The sequence below is a fragment of the Lissotriton vulgaris genome, chromosome 10 (assembly GCF_964263255.1).
Source record: "Lissotriton vulgaris chromosome 10, aLisVul1.2, whole genome shotgun sequence".
NCBI lineage: Eukaryota > Metazoa > Chordata > Amphibia > Caudata > Salamandridae > Lissotriton > Lissotriton vulgaris.
The window spans coordinates 372,183,265-372,206,370 of NC_141698.1; the positions used below are offsets into that span (position 1 = coordinate 372,183,265).

Below are 23,106 nucleotides of genomic sequence, written 5' to 3' on the forward strand. Positions count from 1 at the left end.
TGATCATTCAGCCATCCTTTTCACCATAAATCTTTTTCAGCAATCAAAACATCCCTCCTGGTCCTTTGATAGATCGATCTTGCTGGAAGAAGAGGAGAAACATTTTCTTAAGGCTGAGTCAGCTTCCTTTTTGGAGATTAATGTGAACTCGGCCAAGATCGTGACTGTATGGGAAGCTTTTAAAGCCTCTTTAAGAGGGTGCCTAACCAACAGCGCCTCTTATAGAGCGAAAGTCTATAGAGAAGCGATCACAGGTATAGAAAGGGAACTAGCTCTCTTGGATCGGGGGAGTGACTTTGTCACAGGATCTTTAGTCGACCAAGAGAGGCGGGCGGAACTAAAATTAAAACTAGAAAACTTACTTCAGGAAAGAGTGGCTATGAAGTGGGAAGCAAGTAAGCTCTCACAATTTGAATATGGGGAAGCAGCAGGAAAGGTTCTGGCATGGAAAATCAAATCAGACCAGGCAAAAAAATATATTAGAGAAATAAAAGTGGAAGGGGAAAATACATCTAGGACCTCAAACTCAGGAATTGGAAGTGCTTTTCATGAATTCCTCCGGAATATCTATAAGGAGGAGATTGTAGAGAATCATATGGCCAGAGACCTGTGGCTAGATGCAGTTAGTTTGCCCACCCTCTCATCAGAGCAGAGACATAGTCTGGATAAGGCAATAACTGAAGCTGAAGTCAACACAGTTATTAGCAAACTGAAGCGGGGGAAGGCTGCGGGACCAGATGGCCTTCCTGGGGAGCTATACCGAGTACTGGGTCCAGTGGTCATTCCAATCTTGACTGCCCTTTTCAATGACATCTTTGTGAACAGGGGGAAACTCCTAAGACGTGGAATGAGGCAACAATTGTTCTGATCCCCAAACCTGGCAAGGACCCGACCGACTGTGGATCCTACTGGCCTATCTCTCTCTTAAACCTCGATTATAAGAACTTCGCTGCCATTCTGTCGGCACGGCTGGGGAGAGAGATAGGCTCAATTATCCACCAAGACCAGCAGGGATTTATAAGGGGGCGTCAGATGGTAGAACTCACGCATGACCTGGTAGGTGCAGTAGATATAGCCTCAGCTTTTGGTCTCCCTCTGGCTACTTTGACCCTGGATGCTACCAAAGCATTTGACAGGGTTAACTGACTCTATCTAGATACAGTGATGAGGAAATTTCAGCTTGGAACTAGGTTTTGCCGTACCATAAAACTTCTATATCAGGATCCCAAAGCCAGACTGTTGGTTAATGGCGCCCTTACTGAGTCTTTTCAAATGATGAGGGGTACGAGGCAGGGGTGCCCTCTTTCCCCGTTATTATTCAATGTATATATTGAACCTTTCGTGCAAATATTAAGAGAGGAACATAACATCCCCCCTTTTGAATTTCGGAGGTTGGTAAAAACGGGGAGGACTCTATGCGGATGATATCTTGGTGTACACAATCGATCCAGTTTAAGCTTTTCCTGTTGTAGTAAAAAGGGCGGAGGAGTTCGGGCGTATCTCTGGGTACGAAATCAACGTTGGAAAAAGCGAGTTTATGGCCTGGAACATAGACAACCCACAGCTTGTAGCGACTCCATCCATGCGCTACTTGGGAATAAAGATCACTCAGGACATCAATACCTTGGCACAGACCAACTTGGATAGGGTATTTAGAGAATGTAGGGCGTTGTTAAAATCTTGGTCTTTCCTTGCTTTGACTATTCTTGGGAGAATAAGCCTACTTAAAATGTCTATTCTTCCCAAGTTTACGTTCCTTTTCAACACCATTCCAGTAGTCTTCGATTCAAAACAACTATATAAATGTCAGCAGGAAATAAATTCCTTTATTTGGTTCTACAAGGCAACCAGGCTGGCATGGAAGAAACTAAGGAGGAGAAGGGGAAAGGGAGGACTTGCACTGCCAGACCTAGAATACTATGCCAGGGCATTCTTGCTGTCCCATTCAAGGATGTTGTTAAAAACTCCACTAGGCCCGGCAAAAGGGATCATGTTTAAGGCTATGTTAACAGGGGCGAATTTACCACTAGACGGATTCCTATTTAAATTCGGAGATCAGAGGTACTTCAAGAAGGTGAGGCTGAAGATTCTGCAATCCTTAGCGAAGACTTGGGCACAAATCAAAAGTAAAAAAGGTTTAGCTTATTATTCAGCTCTTGCCCCAATCTGGGACTCCCCTGGGCTTCCGTTGTGCTTAAATGACAGGCTTGCGGTCCCCATAAAGGAGGCAGGAATTTTAACATGGGGGGAGTTATTAGTAGAAGGATCACTGGTCAAGTGGGAGGAATTATATGGGAGGGTTGGTCCTTCATTATCCAAATTCAAATATATACAACTTGTTAGCTGGTTCCGGGAGTTGATTAGGAAAAAAGCCCCAGTTGGGAGGAGCAGCCCTTTAGAACAGCAATTGGTACAGAGGCAAGTGGGGGGGTAAAGAGGTAGCCTTTTGGTACTGGGCTATTTTAGAGGAGGAATATGGGGATTTTACCCTCCCGGAAGAACTATGGGGAGAAGTCATGGGGGTCCAGTGCGAAGATATATGGACAAGATCGTTTACTCTCTTGTTTAAAACAGTTAAGCCTGCTTGGTTGAGGTGCAATCACTTGTTTACGCTACACCGCGCATACCTTTCCCCACTTAGGTTATCCAAGTTTCAATCTGGGAAGTGTTGTAACAAGTGTCTCCTCCCTGCAGCCTCTGACATTCATATTTTTTTGGATTGTCCGCCTATCAAAGTTTTTTGGGAAGAAGTAAAGGGCACCCTAGACTCAATCCTTGAAAAATCAATACCTATCACCCTGTCCCTTATAATATTTGGTTTGGACGAAAACATCATAGGGCCTGCAAGGACCTTCTTGTTTTACGCAATTCTCCTAGCGAGACAACAGATCTGTAAATTTTGGGTTGAGCCAAACGCACCATCACATGCAGGCTGGCTAATGTCTCTGTACGAAACATCAAAGGTGGATCTGGCCAGGTACTGTAGTAAGCGTAACCTTACCTTCTGGAATCTGTTGGTTCAGTGGAGTTAGATCAATCATTAGGTTCACCGGGGTTTTTTTTTTTTTTTTCCCCGGGTCCAATGATTTTGCTGACATATTGCTCGAACCTGTTTGTGGCTAAAGTGGGTCCAACAGGGTATAAGATGCCTTGACAGAGCAAAGATTCCTGAAAGCTTCTCCTGCCACTCTGATACTATCAACTTGGCCTGTGAATATGGTTTCTACACTGTGCCAAATGTTACCAAAGGTGGTTGGCGCTTTCAATGGAACGAGAGTTCGGCAAATGAGGATAAAAAAAAATGTCTTGCAGTCTCCTGTCATGTTTAGGATACGGAAATTAAATACATTGAGAGTGTGGATCATCAGTGTAAATCTTTTTGCTGCCAGGTAATACACAGGCTTTAAACAGAGACCTTTTCTCCTTGTCAGTCATGGTGACAGTTTGTGACAGTTGCTTGACAGTTGAACGATCTTCCTGGCCTAGAATTGTAACATTTTGTTTTCCCTTAAAACAGCTCCCAGTACAGCGGAGCTGAAGAAAGAGCCTGGTTGATAACAGGGCAGACTAAAATGGAAAAAATTTCAAGTTCCTTGAAAGGTTAGAGCACAGCTCCGACATTGGAGTTGCTCACACAGCATGTTCGGTAAAAATCTGAGCTACAGTGACCTCTAGGGGGAATAGGAGTGCTTAAACTTCCACCTTATTGGCTGACGTTTGGATTCTTTCAAATGAGGTGGATGTGTTACTAAACATAACTGTTTGGGGAGAGAATGTGGCGTAACGGCTAGGGCAGTCGACCTCAAATCTTGGAAACCGGGTTCAAGGTTTGGCAATGATGCTCAACATCCTGTGATTCTGGGCAAATCCCTTAATATGCCGGTGCCTAACAAAAAAATTAATGTGTCCTTCTGTAACGCAACTGGTGCTCATTTAAAGCGCTCTGATACCTGATACGTTTGGGTCAAGTTTGCGCCATATAAAAATCAGGGGGAAAAAAAGAAAAGAAAAATATTATGTTGTTTCAGGCCTATATACTGTTTGTTATATATTTTACATTGTATACTGCTATTTTACTGTACCGGGAGACCCAATCTGACAGCATGGAATGATTCAAGCATGTGAGTGTATAAAAGATCCAATGTTGGATAAATGGTGTTAGAAAGAAGCTATGTTAGATGCCGTTGAGAAACAGGATTTAGTGTCTCGCTTCCAAGGAGTTTATATGGTTTATTCCTGTATCAGGCATATGTTAGTTGAGCGAGGTTCTAGGTTTATTGTGTGTGATAATGGATATTGTTCCATGGTGCAGTGTTCTAGTGTTACAGGAGACTAATGCTAGTCATGGTTGATTTGTCTGTGGGGCACCTTGTGCATTTGTTTGGAGGGAGGAATTGTGGTGGGATCTGTGGTGTGGTCTAGAGCAGAGCTTCGTAGTGATGATGGGTCTCATTTAGTGTGGGTTCTCGATTTATCATGGGGTAATGTTTTACTGTATCACCTTCTGTGTTCCCTATGTGCCCAGGGCATTCGGAATATACGCACTGAGAAGAAACGCACATGAGTGAGTTAAATTAAACCAGCATTGTAACGGTGATACGTAGATGGAAGGGAAAGGTTTAAAGTACCACACAGGCCACAATGAATAACCTGGAACTCCTGTTTTTTTAAGACTGCCCTTTTGAAAAACGTTGATGTAATTCTGTTTCCTCCGGTCCCCTGCACTATGAGACCTTTACTTACTTTTCCCATGAGGGCACAGCCTTATTAGTCATGCATGGCCAAGCATTGCTTTTCCCACAACACATACAGTGGACAGCAGAATCTGTCCCAGATATTACTGTTTGGGACTGCAGCTTTCAAATCATCACCACTTTTTACTGATCCCAACAAAGTAAATCAGAAAATTAACAAATCGCTAGGAAATTAAAAAAAAATTGTGTGACCAAATCAAGCACTTTCTTGATGCTCAAGAGACTCTGGTAGGGTGGTGACATTGACGCACTCGATGTTGTCAACACTGACCTGAGTTGTGCAATACCCATGTGTCACTATTACAGCTGTGTCACCACCCTAGCAGTGTAAGTTGCTTTTATGTTTTTGCACTAGCAAAAACGTTTAGCTTAGTACAGCTAACGTCTCCGCATTTCCTTCTAGGTACCTGCCTTGCCTTCCTGTGAGGAAAACAAGGAACCAATGGCATGTGCTAGTGATGGCCCCCGTGCCAGGGCAACTCAACCCAGTCTAAATATGGGCTCCATTTGATATGAGGCCCAGAGTCTCCTACAAAAGTTATTCATGACCCAAATGCACATCTTCCGGAATACCTAAAGTGACTGGGTCACGTTTTCACAGATCTGCTTGGATAGGCATTAGAAAAACATTTCCTACTTTTTAGGTCTGGACTTTGATACAACTTTGGTGTCTCACCAATGTATTGTTTTTTTTTCTACAAGTTATACATATTACACATACACAGAGGGGCTTTTATTTAGTGGGCTTCATCCATTCATCCATCTCTTAAACCGTCATTTATATTTTGCATAAGCCCACTGCAGCATGGCACAGAGTATCAATCCAATTTACCCATTGACTCCCTTCACTTAGAGTGAGTGGACAAAGCCTGTGTGCATCATTCACATCTGCCTAAAAATAGTTCCTTCTCTTCAGGGTCAAAGTCGTTCAAACCGTGCTTTTTAAAAATGTATTTATCATATTAACTTTAACTACCTGCTATTATTTTGCCTGCTTATCTTTATAATGTTTATGCTTTTAAGTGTCTAAGTGACATTGTAACATTATAGCTGCCTGCGATTTTAGTGCTTGGTCACGTAGTGTTGTTGTTCTCTCGTTCATAAATAACAATAACATGCATATTATTGCTGGAAGGTTTGTTGTTTAAAAAACCTCACTAGTTCAATATCAATCAATAAATTCATTATTCGGTTCAGATCTTTGAGCCATAAAAATACAGAATAAAATTATGATAAAAATATATTAAAAACAGCACAGTGCATATCAGAGCAGATTTTAAAGTGCAAATGCAAACTCCTGAGCAGACTACATTTCCAATGCAGACATTGATTTTCGTGCTCGCACTGCAACTTTCAATAACAGCTTAGCACAGTTAATAATATCCTCATCTTCTAATCGGAGCAATGCCTCATTAGATTCTCTGCAATTGCTAAAATGATGGATCTTAATCAAAGGAAGAAGAAAACACTTAGTGTATGCAAGATAAAAACTACAAAAGAATAAAAAGTGCAGCATCGATTGCCGGGCTTTCCAATCACAGGGACAAGGACAGGTGTCTAGGTTGGCTTGGAAGCTTAATGGAAAGTTCAATTAATATTTTATGGTGCCTTCTCTAAGGCGAAACAATAAACTGCACTCCCAATCACTCGTATTACCAGTCAAATAATTTTGTGGTGAGCCAACTCATCCCTGATTCCTAGTAAGGTAGTCCGATACTCTTGTTTTTGCTGTCTCCCTTTTTATTCTCTCTTCCTGCACATATTCATACCAGCGCTCCTGCAGCTGTTTCTTAGTAACAAGGTGAGGGCCTTCAGGATTTTCATATAGTTGGTTAAGGCCAATTTTGCGCAAACAAGATTCGATATATTTTAACCACAGGATTTTCCTCCCATTGTCACATGCAAGGCAATCTTTTATGTTATCTTTTGCTAGTGCGCCCTCAGTGTTTTGCCAAATAGCATGCCAAAAAAGCAAAGGGCTGGCACTGATGTAATCCTCAACAAAAGGGAGGCCTAGCTTGTTGTGACAAATAAAACTGGAGCTAGAGATTGGTGCTCTTAACACCCTCCTACAGAATCTGTTTTCCACTATCTGTACTGAGGGACTGCTCTCTATCCCCCAGACCTCTGCCCCATAGGTCGCCGCCGGCAGGCATTGTAATCTATAAATCTGCAGTAAGGGAGTTAAAACATTCCCCATCCTAGGGCATGGCAGGCTAAGTAGCGAGCCTGTGGCTCTGGACAGTTTATTTCCGCTGTTAGCTATATGTGTTTTCCAAGAGCCACAGTAGTTGAAAGCCAAGCCTAAGTAAGTAAAAGTGCCTGTGCTCACTAGTCTTTGTTCACCTGCCTTCAATGAGTGTGTTTTATATTTCTTGGGGCCGCAAGACATAATAAAAGATTTGGTAAAATTTGTCTGCAAATCTAATGACGCCATGAATTTAACGAAACTGTTCACCGAGAGGGCCCATGGTGTGCGTGCCATCAACACAGTGTCATCTGCATACAGCAGAACGGGTAGCGGCAGTGTTCTAATCAAGGGCACACCGACTGCATTAATAGATAAAAAACTGTGGAGGTCATTGATGTAAAGAATGAATAAAAGGGGAGCTAAAACACAGCCTTGTCTCACGCCTCTCATTATACAAACATCTTTTGAAACCTCTCCATTGATATTAATCCTAACTCTGGCTTTCATCCCTCTGTGCAATCATGCTACAAAGTGAACTAGTGCTTCGTCTAAGCCAAGAGAGATTAGGATAGCCCATAGCTTAGAACGATTAACAGTGTCAAATGCTGTTGACAAGACCATACGCTAGGTACATAGGGGAGCTTTTTGCCACTGTATATTTTCCTATAATTATTTTAAGATTTGTGCACTGCTCGATAGTGCCCACTTTAGGTCTAAAACCATACTGGCTGGGATGCAATATTGAGTTTTCTTGCGCCCAGTCATTGATACATTTGTATAAAACTTTACCCAGTATTTTTAAAGTGGTATCTATTAAAGAAATCGGCCTGTAACAACTGGGCAGTGAACGGTCCCCCTTTTTAAAAATTGGGACTATGATCGATTTCGACCAAGATTCTGGAATGGGAGCACTGGCAAGGCTATTAAAAAGATTTAATAATAATGGAGCCCAAAATGTCGGGTTATGTTTAAAAAGATCTATAGGCACTCAGTCGGGCCTGGCGCCTTGCCCCCAGCACTCTGTTGCAATGCCTCCTCGACCTCTTCCAAAGTCAGTTGGATTAAGCCAAAATCAGGGTCTGGCAGTGTATCAGTAGATAAATTAGCCTGATAGTATATTTTACAATAATGTAACTCCCAATCTAGGGTAGAAATATGACACCCAATCCTTGGGTCTATACATTCTGGCTGTTTCATCTGTTTGACTGAGGCCCAAAAAAGATTACCATTTTTCTCATTTGCAGCTAGTGTGAGTTAATCCCAATATTGTGTCATCAGTTCATTTTCCCTTTTTTGAAGTACCTGCATATAGAATTTGCGTGCTTCAGCTATAGCTATAGGATTCATAGGTGTAGCCTTAAAAGTGCATCGCAATTGCTTATTGGCTTGCTAACAGTACTGGTTAAACCATTGTGGACTGTTAGATCGCTTTGAGTTGGAAACTATAAGCTCTTTTTTTTATTGCATTGCAAAGATCTACAAAGGAAACTACAACAACAAACTGGCATCAGTCTCTGTGAGGCATGCCTGCACCAGGGGGCAGTTTCCCGCTAAACCCTTATGAAGGAGACTTTCTGGTGCTATAAATCTCCACCACAATCTTAAGCCATCTGTTGCGCTCCAATAGCTTTGTTATACTTTGGCCTCGAGGCCATCATTAGATGGACTTTAATTGGATTATGGCCACTAAAGCTAGAAGGAATGACCATACCCTGAGATATATAATCTGTGAGGAAAGAAGATATAAAAAAATATAAATATAAGTAGGAAGGATGACAACATCGGTACATGCAAAATCCATGATGTTGACTAAATCGTGTGTGGCCAGCAGGGAAGTCAGCTCACTACCTCTGCCATCTATGTTACTATCAATAGTTCTATCATCTATATAGTCGAAATGCAGGTGTCTTATGTTTGAGGTATGTATGGGAATCGAGTGAAGTTTTATATTAAGATCACCTTTACACATATTCCAGCTAGCTGCCCTCTAGCAGAGATATTTTGCTGCAATACAGAGATATGATCAGATAGTAACAACAAATTAATATTTGGCTTATTAGTGAAGTCATTATTATAACAATTGATTAGGTAAAGTATACCCCTCTTTTGTACCTTATTGTTAGAAGATTAGCATTGTTTGTTTCAATGACCTTAACAATTCGTCCTGCTTTGATATTGATCCAAGTCGTCAAGCCCCTGGTGGCACGCCCAGAGCTTGACGGGGACGCTAAGTTATGGAAACGGACAAAACCTCACTAGTTAAACAGCGGCATCAGTAAGTGTTTTAAATTTTAATTTCACTGATAAGGTGGCCACGTTTATGTGCCAGCATTTTTTCAATGTTTTCCCTTTTTAGGTCTCGCTGAAAGCAATGCGTTAGCAATGCTTGTTTGGCGAGAATATAGTAAGGCTTTCAAAAGTCTACCCAAACTGCGGATTAGGTACAGTTCATGTGAGCCAGGCGCGTGCACATCACATCACACACCATTTGTTATCAGCTTGTGAGCCTAGGCATCAGACTTCAAAGGATCCGCTCCCCCCCCCATCAGACTTCAAAGGAATTTGCTCTGCTCTCCCCCCCACGCAATACCAAGAGCTTGTTTTTCACTGCTCCGAGAGGCTTCTTTGTATCAGCCTGACTGCATGCTTGTTTAATGTGGTGGATACTCATTGCCATCTAGTGGTCATGTTTAATTGTGAAAAGCTTCAGCCTCCTGCCCGTCCCCGAGCCTCGTCCTCCCCGCGCAGCCTCAAGCGCCATCGCTCCAGGGCTTCCATCCAAAGTACGTCAACAAAAAAAGGGGCATATGTTCAACTGGACCACAAGTTTTAAAAACGCCTGTCTGCATCCGCCTTCGAGGAGAGTACATAACACTAAACAATGCCGGGCAAAAAAGACGCCCGCCTGTCTTTTTCACAGCACACATTGATCACAACACCAAACGACTGGAAAACGCTCCAGCAACATCGAGGATGACTTACGCTCTTAACGCCCCCCAAAACACAGCCATGCACAAAGGCACCCTCTTCTCCGACCGCCCGCCCGCTTAACTTGAAATGAGGGCTGAAAGGCTACCACCCACGCCATCGCTCCAGGGCTTCCATCCAAAGTACGTTAAAAAAAGGGCCATATGTTTGTTTAAGCCGCTCAAAATAGTAGTTTTCAGCGACAAAAAGACTAAGTCAGGATGAAGAAAAAAATGCAAACACACCAAACGTTAAAACATGCATGGGTCAGAAATGCTTTGCTCATGCGCAAAAGTGAACGGTCAATCACAGTGGGAAGGAGCCGCTGTCTTCCAAGGCCCTCAGAGCACAGCAGAAAGGCACCCACGGTCTCCATCTGGGCAATCACCATCAAAACAGGTTTGAAAAAGAAACAAATCTCCGCATCAACCACACTGGACCACAAGTTTTGAAAACGCCAGTCTGCATCCGCCTTCGAGGAGTGTTCATAACATTAAACAATGCCAGGCAAAAAAGACGCCCGCCCGTATTTTTTACAGCACACATTGATCACAACACCAAACAACTGCAAAACACTCCAGGAACATCGAGGATGACTTATGCTCTTAAGGCCCCCCAAAACACAGCCATGCACAAAGGCACCCTCTTCTCCGACCGCCCGCTTAACTAGAAACGAGGGCTGAAAGGCTACCACCCACTGACCTTGTAAGGTCAGGGAAAACATGTGCATATATTTAGACAGTACAGAAAAAACAGCCTCCGTTTAAAAGCGGGTAGACAACAATCTCCACGTTACACGAGCGACCGCGTGTGATAACTGTGTTCCCGAGGTATGCCCCGAGAGTGGAAAATACAAAGTCAGCTGCATGATGCAATCCACCCTCACCACAGCTCCTGGTCGCCAGTTTCATACGTCTTGCGAGAAGATAATGAGTTTTCACAAAATAACACCAACAGTCGCGCGGCCTCAAGCGCCATCGCTCTAGGGCTCCAGCCTCGTGTCGCTTCCCATCCTCGTGAGTTTCCTATCCTCGTGCCAGACCTCAGCCACGTGCCCGACCCCAGCCTTGTGCGTTTCCCATCCTCGCGCCGCATCCCAGCCTCGCACTCTGCCTCAGGAGCTGCCCTCTCACGCATACACCCCTTCTTCAGAGGTCTCCCGCGTGCCGCCTAACCCCTCTGTTATTTTTCTTCCTTCTGTTTTTATTTCTTTATTGCACACCCACTCAACCCCCCACACACAAACCCACATGCACACACAACCCCACAAGCACACAACCCCCCCACACACACACCCACACACACAACCCTCCACACACACAACCCCCCACACACATAACCCCCCCACACCCCCCACACACACACAACCCCAAACACACACAACCCCACACACACACAGCCCCACACACATACAACCCCAAACACAGACAACCACACACAACCCCACACACACAACTCCCCACACACACACAACCCCCCACACACACAAACCCCCATACACACACCCACACACACACAACCCCCCATACACACAACCACACACACACAACCTCCCACACACACAACCCACCCCACACACACCCACACACACACAACCCCCCACACACAAATACCCCCACAAACATCCCACACACACAACCCCCCACACACACAACCCCACACACACACACAACCCCCCCCCCACACACAACCACACACACACACCACACACACACCCACACACACATAACCACAAACACACACAACCACACTCACCCACAAAAGCACACACACAACCCCCCACACACACCTCACACACAACCCCACACACACATAACCCCACACACACAACCTCCTACTCACACAACCCCCCCACACACACACCCCACACACAACCCCCCACAAACAGCCCCAAACACCCCCCTACACCCCCCACACACCCACACCCACACACACAACCCCCCCACACACACAACCCCCACCACACACACACCCCACACACACACAACCCCCCCCCCACACACACAACCATCTATCTATCTATCTATCTATCTATGGCTCTCACTCTATCTATCGCCCTTGCTCTATGGATTAGTTACTTACCTGTAATCCTAGTTCTCTTCCAGGGGTATCCTCATCAAAGTCATAAGCATTAGAATATTCCCGCGCATGCGCGGGGCTCCGGAAACACTATATTATATGTGCCCCACATATATATACTCATATATATATATATATAAAACATATATATATATATTGAAGATGGGGGTGGGGTCACTAAAACCAACACCTTCGGCCCTACCGAACATGGATGCTGGAAGGTGGAGCGTCAGAGACCTGAGGAGAATCTAGGAACAAAGAAGGGAGCCGCCAAGAAAGATATTATCCCCTCCTTTTTGCAAGGCAATACAGCGTGCACCTAGCAAGAACTCTGCCACTGCACCAATCCAGATGCATGCTGGGAGTTGTAGTCGTCAACACTCGGACTACAACAACCCATGACTTGGTGGGGTCAGCTGACTTTCCTGCAGAGGGAGGACCATGGAAGAACAAAAGGGAGGGGCTTGGGGGTTCTTCAAATTGCCACAGCGTCTGAAGAAGGCAGAGATGCCGAAATGCATTACGCTGGCGTTTAGTTCTAATAAAGACTTCTCCAACAAGTTCCCTGTGGTGGCTTCTGATCTCTTGAAGTGAAGTGGTCCGTGGCAGAATATATATATATATATAAACATGCAATAGCAGCCAAATAACATCAGAGCTGAAATATGCTGTGAATAATTTCCACCATATATGAATAATATGCATTAAAAGCATGAAAAACAACACCAAAGATTGTTTAGAAACAGTTTTAATGTTTAGAAATCAGCAGAAATTCTCATAACTCACTGAAAGCATAGACAGCTCCCAGGCTGCATTGCAAACACACAGTCTAAAAAGACTGTAAATTTAACCTGTCGCTGCATAGCAATAAACTGACACCGTGCCTTTAAGGCACCCATGAACCCCTGTATCCGGTCATGCCTCAGGGGTGACAGTTAGGTCAGTTGTTCTTTTCAGGAAACTGAACAACCCAAGTAACAAATAGGTTAACAATATCTCCTTATTAAAGAATGTCCTTTGCCCGGGGAGGCGGGAGGGTTGCTTATGTCTTTGATGAGGATACCCCTGGAAGAGAACTAAGATTACAGGTAAGTAACTAATCCTTCTCTTCCAGGGGATCCTCATAAATAGTCATAAGCATTAGAATAGAATAGCGAGCCTCACCGCATATCCCTGCAGCCATACTAAGCCTAGTAACAACTAAGCTTGTTCAGGCCGCAGGCTACCCAAATAGCTTCCTCAAAGAGGCTTGTCCTACTTGAGTATCGGCCCTGGAATCAGATTCTAGACAGTAATTCCTCGTAAAGGTATAAACTGATTTCCAGGTAGCAGCCTTGCATATTTCTGACATTGGAATGTCGTGCAAGAAGGCCACTGTGGCCGCTTTCCCTCTGGTAGAATGTGCTTTGGGTGACACCAATAAAGGCTTGCCTACAAGCTGGTAGGCCAATTTATTGCAGGAGACAATCCATCTAGAGATGGACCTCTTGGCCGCTGGAAAGCCTGTTCTCATTGAACCATAGTTCACGAACAGCTGATTCGACTTCCTGATTCCCTTGGTTGTTTCCAAATAGAACTTGAGCACTCTCTTTAAATCCGAGGAGTGCAATGACCGCTCTGCTGGGGTCGCTGGATTTGGAAAAAAAGAAGGGAGGGAGATAGACTGATTTATATGAAAATCAGAAACCACCTTAGGCAAGAAGGATGGGTGAGCCCTCAGGACCACCCTATTGTGATGGAACACAGTATGTGGTTCCTTCGCACAGAGCGCTTGTATCTCGCTTACTCTGCGCGCTGATGTGATTGCCACTAAAAAGGCTGCTTTCCAAGAAAGATGTTGCAAAGAGGCCTTCTGGATAGGTTCGAAAGGAGGTGACATTAACCTGGATAGAACCAGGTTCAATTCCCTAGGAGGAGAAGGATTTCGCACAGGGGGATACACTTTTTTCAACCCCTGGAGGAAGTCCTTAACCACCGGAACCTGAAAGAAAGAAATCTGATTAGGCGATTTCCTGTACGCTACTATAGCTGACAGATGCACTCTAATGGAAGCATATTTCAATCCAGAAGTTGCCAAGGAAAGGAGGTATGGCAGAATTACCTCCTCCGGCCCTTTAGTAGGATCCAGGTGATGATCCCTACACCATAAGTAAAACCTTTTCCACTTGAACACATAGGACGCTCTCGTGGAAGGCCTCTTAGCCTCCTTTAAAATGTGCATACATTCGGGAGGCAAGTTCAGATGTCCATATTGCAGGACCTCAGGTGCCATGCTGTTAGGTTCAGTGATGGGAGGTTGGGATGCAGTATCCTCCCGTTCATCTTGCTCAACAGGTCCGGCCTGCAAGGAAGTCGTCTGTGTGGACACACAGACAGATGCATAAGGTCCGGGTACCACCACTGCCGTGGCCAATCCGGAGCTATCAAGATCATCTGCATGTCCGACCTGAGGAGCTTGGACATTACCTTCGGAATCAGAGCCAGGGGAGGAAACGCGTAAGTGAATGTTCCCGACCAATCCATCAGGAGAGCATTCCCCTGCGTCCCTGGCCGGTGGAACCTGGACGCAAAGGCGTGGCATTTGGCGTTTTCGTCGTCTGCAAACAAGTCTATGGCTGGACGACCCCAGCAACGAAAAAGCTCTTCTACCACTTCGTCGTTTAGCACCCAGTCTGGCTGATCTTCGAAGTGCCTGCTGAATGCGTCTGCTTTTACGTTGAATTCGCCTGGAAGGTGCACCGCCACTACTGAGAGGCCTCGAGAGAGAGAAGCCAGTGCCAGATGGTTTGAGCCTCTCGGGAGAGTGGGTGAGACCGCGTGCCTCCTTGTTTGTTCAGATAGAACATGGTGGTCGTATTGTCCATCTGAACTAGGACTGAGTTGGACTTGATTGCTGGAAAGAAAGCTTTGAGAGCTAGAAATACTGCTCTGAGCTCCAGCATGTTTATGTGGTATGTCTGCTCCTGCGCAGACCACTGACCTTGAATTTGAAGTGGACCCATGTGCGCTCCCCAGCCTTGCAGAGAGGCATCCGTCACTATAGACTGGGATGGAAGAGGTTGATGAAAAGGCACTCCCACCAGCACATTCTTCGTCCGAGTCCACCATTTGATGGCATCTTTTGTTGCTTGGGAAAGAGTGATACGATCTTACCAACGCCCTGTCGCTTGGTCCCACTGGTCTTCGAGAGCCTGTTGCAGAGGCCGCATTCTCAGCCTGGCGTTTGGGATCAGAAAAATGCAGGACGCCATGGAACCCAGCAGGGATGCTACTTGTCGGGCTGTTGGAAACCGAGACTCTAGCAGAATCCCACATTTCTGTCTCATGGAAAAAAGTCTCTCCTCCGAAGGAAACGCTTTTCCCAACTTTGTGTCCAGAACGGAGCCTAGGTAGTGGATGGACTGTGTTGGCCGCTGCACTGACTTCTCCAGGTTTACATGGAGACCGAGTCTGTGCAATTGGTGCAGGCAAAGTTGCAGATCGTGTGCTACCCGTACCGGAGATGGACCCTTTAGGAGCCAGTCGTCCAGGTACGGATAGACGAAGTGTCCCTTTTTGTGAAGAAAAGCAGCCACCACTGCCATGCATTTGGTGAAGACTCGTGGTGCGGACTTGAGTCCGAAGGGTAGCACCTTGTACTGGTAGTGTTTGTTTCCTACGACAAACCTCAAGTACTTGCGATGCAGCAGTGCAATCGGAATGTGAAAGTATGCATCTTGCAGATCCACCGAACACATCCAATCTCCGGTTTGAAGATGTGGGCATATTTGGTGAAGAGCTAACATGCGGAACTTTTCTTTGACAATGACTTTGTTCAAGAGACGAAGATCGAGTATGGGCCTGAACTTGTCCTCCTGATCTCTTTTGGGGACGAGAAAGTGTCTGGAGTAAACTCCCTTTCCCCTTTCAGAGGGGGGAACTTCCTCTATAGCTCTTTTTTGTAGCAGGATTGTCACCTCTCTCCTGAGCAAGCTTAGCTGGTGAGGGCAAGAGCTCTTTGGAGGAATGCTCCTTGGAAGCGCACGGAAACGTAGCATGTATCCATTGCGCAGTATATTCAGCACCCATCGATCTTTTGTGATGCTGACCCACTCTGCCAGGTGTTATGAAGCACTTCCTCCCACTGGAGTGGGCAATGGCGCCCGAGGAAGCCACTGCTCAGGCCTTTCCTCCTCTCGTTGTGGTAGAGGACTGCTGGTGACCTCCTCTACCTCTGTTGGATTTTCCTCAAAACTGGGATTTCCCCTGGTTCTTATTTTGGGACCACTGAGGGGTTTGAACCCTCTGTTGAGCCCCTCTTCCCTTGCTGGTCTTGAAACGGCGTTTGAACTCTTTTTTATTTTCCAAACCCACCGCCTTTACTGTATCCAGCTCTGTCTTCATACGAGTCATCTCTTCGTCAGCATGTTTTCCGAAGAGAGAGGACCTCGAAAAAGGAAGATTTTGGATACGATGTTGAGCATCCGGCTTCAAACCTGTGAGACGCAACCAAGCTGACCTGGCACAAACCCCATGTGAGTAGGAGTGCGCCGCAAGAACTGCACCGTCCTCTACAGTGCTTATCAACTGCTACGCCACCAGACATCCTTCTGTCATAGTTTCTTCGAAGTCCTTCTGGTCTTCTTTTGGAAGCTTTGACTTAAACCTTTCCATTGAGTTCTATAAGGCTCTATCGTATCTACCTAACAGTGCGGCCGCACTCGAGACCTTCAGTGTGGAGGCAGCTGAATTGCACACTTTGCGACCCCACGAGTCCTGTGATTTGCTGTCCTTATCTGGTGGTGCTGAAGAGGAAGCAGAAACTGCATGCGTCTTCCTTGCAGCTGCCACTATCACAGAGTAAGCTGGAGGGTCAGATTGTACAAAAACTGGGTCAGATGAAGCTGGCTTGTACTTCTTCTGTATGCGGGCCGGCACCGCTCTGATGGTTGCTGGGGTAAGGAAAACGTCCTTGACCGGATCCATAATCCCCGGGGCCAAAGGCAGCAGCTGGCGAGAGACAGATTTTTTGTGCAAAGTTTCAAAAATTACTGTCGTGGCCACCTGGGGGACAGACATCTCAATGTTCAGTTTCTGTGCTCCTCTTTGTAGGACATCTAGGTAAGTGCCTATGTCATCCACTGGAGAGGATCTAGAAACAGGACTATCCGTTAGCGTAGGAGAGTAATTCCTCTTGGAAGACCTGGTAGAAGAGGTAGATGAAGTAGACGGAGTTCTTCGACGTCTACGGTGCGCACCGTGCCTCCTCTCCCGTGATCTTCTTGGGTGTTCTTCCCTTCTAGGAGAGCGAGATCTGACCGGATCCCTCCTTCTGGGTGAACGCGACCTGACCGGATCCTCTCTTCTGGGAGAATGAGATCTAACAGCATCCTCTCTTCTGGGAGAATGAGATCTAACCGGATCTTCTCTTCTGGGAGAACGGGATCTGGTTGGCCTTCTCACAGGCGATTTGCTTGCCTGGCGCCTAGGAGGACTGCGTCTGTCCACTTCCTCCACCAGCCTCTGGAGACGAGATCTGTGCTGAGGACTGACATACTCTTGCAGTCATCTGGTAGCCCCTGACTCTCGCCAATGATCCAATGACCTGTACCATCTAGGTGAAAGTCTGACCTCCGCAGCCGAGGGATCTGGCTGCCGCACAGGAGATCTGCGGACAGGGCTTCTGGATCTTGAAGATGTTGTCGAGGATCCAGAAGACTGTGACGTGGAATGCCGAGAAGCTGACTCCGTAACCATGATTACAGAGTTCCTCGACGACGATCGAGCTCTTTCTGAATGTTTCGACGTCGAGCGTTTCGGCGTCGAATGCCTTTCTCTCGACGTCGAATGCTTCTTGGGAGTCGGCGGGAGCATCAATTTCGACATCGAATGCTTCGACGGCGATCGATGCGAGGATCTACGATCTCTCGACGCCGAACGGTGAATAACAGCCGACGGCGTAGCCTCCCTCGACGCCGAACGGCGATGACCAGCCGTCGACGGAGTCCTCTCTCTCGACGCCGAATGCCTGTGCAACGACGGCGGAGGGGTATTGGTCACCCTCGTCGCCGAGCGTCGACGAGACGTCGACGGAGACTGCCTCCTCGACGCCGATCGATGTTTAGCTGTCGACGGCGGAGGGGTCTTGGTCCTCGACGCCGAACGTCGTTTCTTAGACGACGGCAGAGGGGTCACACTTCTCGACGCCGGTCGTCGCCTGGAAGACGACGGCGGAGGTACGACCTCCCTCGACGCCGTTGTTGCCGGGTTGACGACGGCGGAGTGGTCCTGGATCTCAACGCCAACCGTCGCCTGGTTGACGGTGGCGGAGTCACATTCTTCGACGCCGACGTCGCCCGGTTGACGACGGCGGAAAAGTGACCTCCCTCGACGCCGTTCGCCGCCTGGTTGACGACAGCGGAGGGGATTTCTACGACGGAACTGGATTCTTCGACGTCGTCGACGTACCTGGTCTTCTCTTCGACGGCGAGCCCGCCGTCTACGGTAGTTTTGAAGATAAATGACCCACTGGTGGTTCTTTCCTCAGCGCCGAGCCCGACGCTGAAGCTGAAGGGTGCGAAGACTTCTTTGAAGATGTTTTCGCCTTCTTGGAGCCCTTCTTCACCGGAGCCCTTCCTCTAGATGACCTGTGAGCCAGGCCATAAATGTGAATCCTCTCCCTGTCTTTGAGAGTTCTTCTTGACAGGTGCTCACAATGAGGACAGGTGCCTGGATCATGTTCCTCAGGCAGACACAGGATACAAACGTCGTGGTTGTCTGATTTTGCCTTCTTGCTGCCACAAGCAGGACATTTGTCAAAAAGTGAAGGCATGCTCAGTTGAAAATTCTCACTAAAAAGACTGTTTCTTACTTGACTAGGTGTAAAATGTCAAAGTAAATTAAAAAGTTGTTAAAAGTGAAGTAATTTTCTGTCAGAAAACAGAAATTAGTGGAGCTGTGTAACCAGGATCCTTCCTGAAGGAGCCGGAAAGAACAACTGACCTAACTGTCACCCCTGAGGCATGATGGGATACAGGGGTTCATGGGTGCCTTAAAGGCACGGTGTCAGTTTATTGCTATGCAGCTACAAGTTAGCTTTTCAGTCTTTTTAGACTGTGTGTTTGCAATGCAGCCTGGGAGCTGTCTATGCTTTCAGTGAGTTATGATAATTTCTGCTGATTTCTAAGCATTAAAACAGTTTCTAAACAATCTTTGGTGTTGTTTCTCATGTTTTTAATGCTTATTATTCATGTATGGTGGAAATTCTTCACAGCATATTTCAGCTCTGATGTTATTTGGCTGCTATTGCATGTTTTTATATATATATGTTTTATATATATATATATATGAGTATATATATGTGGTGCACATATAATATAGTGTTTCCGGGGTCCCGCGCATGGGCGGGAATATTCTAATGCTCATGACTATTGATGAGGATCCCCTGGAAGAGAACTATCCATCGCCCGCACTCTATCTATCGCCCTCACTCTATCTATCGCCCTCACTCTATCTATCTATTGCCCTCACTCTATCTATCGCCCTCACTCTATCTATCACCCTCACTCTATCTATCTATCGCCCTCCCTCTATCTATCTATCACCATCCCTCTCTCTATCTATCGCCCTCCCTCTATCTATCGCCCTTCCTCTATCTATCTATTGCACTCACTCTATCTGTCGCATCACCACAGCATCACTCAGCACCACCACAGCATCACTCAGGGGCACCACAACATCACTATGCGCTACCACAGCATCACTGAACACCACAGCCTCACTCGTCGCCACCACAACATCACTCAGCTCCACCACAGCATCAATCTGTGCAACCATTCAACAACAACTGGTTCAAATATGTTCTCTCAATGTTTCAAGATTTATTACAAATGTCACAAAAAATGATAATATTTCACTTCTGTTCTTGGATTTTCGTCACAATAAAATAAACTGAACATAATCTTCACAAAAGTCAATTACAAAACTTTAAGCTATTGCCATTATAAACTACAATAACTTTTATTTAAGTGTTAATTATTTAAAAAAATTAAAAGCCATTGTTATTTGTAATATCAAAACATCTAAGTCACGTAAATACAACACATATTGCAGTACAACAAATGCTATAGGTGTCACATTTGCGAAAGTTAAAACTATTGGCATTGTAAATGACAAAGCTATTAATTTCGCTATTTTCAAAACCAAAACATAAATAAAAAAATTGTCATTTACAATACCAATAGCTCAAACTTTCCTAATGCGAGACATATTGCATTGCAACTGCTTGTTTTTATTGTTGTGGCATTTGTTTGCAATAAAGTATAAAAACACCCACTGCGCCTGCCTGTCAGACCCACTGGCATTGCTAGTGCTTGTTTGGTTTTTGTTCCTACCTGTGAGGCAGACATACTGAACATGCTGGCTCGTTTAGCAGACATCCGTATCCTCCGGACACCCTGCACGGTGAATCCTCGTCGAGTGCAAGTGGAAATAACATCACCATAGGCTGAGGGTGGTACGGCAGGCGACACTGCCAGAAAGATGTCTCCTGGAAACACAGTGAAGCATATATGAGGTAAGAAAATCAAATACATTTGTATCTCTGTTTTCAGGATGGGAAAGGGAAGGAAATGCCCCAACATTAGTGTGAGAGTAGTGGAAGCGATTTCTTGATGGGGAAATATATTTTCTCATGCCTAAACAAAAATGAATATTCAAGTGGTGTATATCCACATAAGATCTGTAGACTTGCTACATTTCTGCTTAAGTAAATGTTCAAATAAACCCAACATGCTTTGTCAATTACAGGACAGTGGGAACATTTAGAGAAATTTCACATGCCCATCTAGGTCGGGGATATTGATAATTAGGCAAACAGTTTTTGGTTTAAACCTGTACTGAACCATTGTCCAATCTCCGATCAAAACCAAATTCAAAATGACCAATTTTTGACTAGCTCATCTTCTTTCTTTGCTACTGTTCCGACAGGAAATTAGAATTTCTCCTGTCTCCCATGTCAGGGATCTAGGCTGATGCATATTAGCAAGTTGGCAGTACTTGTGGAAGGTTATATATGTAGTACAGCAGGATGTGTTTGATGAGGGGGAAGCCTGTGTTAGGAGTAAGTCCAAGAGTTGTATATCCAGTTTACTGTAAGAGGAGAGTGTTTCTGATTAAGACTTTTCAGTGGGCTCAGGAACGGCTTCTAGTTTTTTCCGTAATGATCTACGGATTATCCCAGTAGTTATCTTCAGTACAAAAATCTTTTAAGAGACCCTTAGGATTGTCCCCATCAACTGACTTGAGAAGGACTTCTCAGCCTTGTGGTGTCAAGGATTTCATTACATCTAGGGGATTCCCATTTCCTTCAAGAGACTCATTAGTCTACATACAAAATCATAGTCCGCTGGTACTACGGCAAGCTTTCAGCTTAGAATGCCAGGACCAGCTGATAAGTGGGAAGACATTTCTCTCTCTCTATGGCTCATAGAGGAAAAGTTATCACCCTTCTTATCAACACTTCCATAACCACATAAAGCATAAAGGTTTAACACATAATCGGGTTTGATATTTCTTCAGTACACAAGTATGTAGAGGTTTCTCCAGAAGAGGAGCATCATTTAGTCTGCTGCTTCTTAAAGCAGATTAGTTAGCCAATCCACCCAAATACCACATGAAAAAGTTACTTGCCTATGGTAACAATATTTCTCTGGATACATAATCGTCCTGCCCTTATGATTACTCCTTCCTGGCTTCAAACTAGTTTAGATAAGCTTTTCTCCAGTAATAAAATTCCAGTGTCACCAAGTGATGCCACACAGCTCCAGACTCCTCTCTGCCTTTAGATATGACGACTCTAGAGTAAATTTAGCACCAACCAGTCTGCTGACGTTAGTCCTTGGTTTTTTACCGTGCGCCATTGAGGTGTGTGAAGAGGAACAAAGAGACCCACAACAGTAACAAATTCAGCAGAAAGAGTGTTTGCACACATTGGGGTCTTATTACCAAGGCTCTAACAGTTGCAGGATGGCGAGGAATCAGCAGGAAGATTATAGCCACCAAAATATATTGCTACCAGTGGTAAGTAACTTTTTCTTCTGATGGATAAGAATTCCTGCTGATTCCTCATCTTATGAAAGGATCCCAAAACAATACTTCCTCAGGAGGTTGGATTGAGAAGTGCCGGTTAACCAAGGAAGTCATGTGATACAGCATAGGCAAAATACCTATCATTGCAGGCATGAGGCAATATTGCATGGCAAAAGTATGTAAGGATGACCAAGTAGTAGTTGCCACGTGTCGGCAACCAGGATAACTCTGAACAAAGCTGTGGAGGATGCCCTGATCTTAATGAAAGGAGCATGAATGCCCTCTGGAGGATATTTCTGACCAAGGCATAGAGGACAGTAATACAAAGAAGGACCTAATAAGAAATAATGCATGTGGTCAATGCATTGCCCTTCTTATCTTTGGTGAAGGTCACAAAGAACTAGTCATCTACTCTGTCCTGTCATATCTGTTTGATGTAGCATGAGCCAGCATGTCTAAGTGTCTAAGATCCTGTATGTTCGTTATACCTTCTCCTTGGCTGGGTGTGGAGTAGGAAAGCAAGATAGAAGTGACAAAGACTTCCTCACAGGAAATGCAGAAAACACCTTAGGTGAAAAGAATGGGCAGATGCAGAGGACTGGCTTATCTGACTAAAGACACCACTGTCGATGTTGTGCAAGGGACAGCGAAAATCGCATGATGTCTTACAGATGAGATTGAAAGGTGTTGATGCCTTCCAATTCACACCAGTGGATGAACTTGTTTCAGCACCCTGCATAGCAGGCATCCTGGCAACCAAGGTGATGTCTGGGATCTCATCCGGAAGGCACCACTCAATCACCATGTGTTCAGCTGCAGTGTTAGGGGTGGATGGCATGATAATCTTGTTACAAGAGTAGCTCTGCCTTGCAGAGGAAAGGAAGAGGCAGCTGAGTGCTCAGCGCAAACAGACCTGCATATCAAATCCTCCACACCCCCAAATCTGTGGTAATTAGTATAAGCTGTAGTAAAGTAAAGTAAAGTAAAATATCTTTATTCGATTGTTTGCATGTAACAATCATAAAAGTACATATCATAAACATTAGT

General features: G+C 45.3%; 1 protein-coding gene across 1 annotated transcript in view; it reads right to left on the bottom strand.

Moving 5' to 3' along the window:
* The window catches only part of DNAAF8 (dynein axonemal assembly factor 8), a 1,006,155-nt gene that overhangs the window by 466,953 nt on the left and 516,096 nt on the right, over positions 1-23,106 (bottom strand). The window contains exon 17 of the mRNA XM_086939618.1: positions 20,364-20,518. Within this exon, the coding sequence (XP_086795744.1) occupies positions 20,364-20,518 (155 nt within the window). The remainder of the gene's footprint in view (positions 1-20,363; positions 20,519-23,106) is intronic.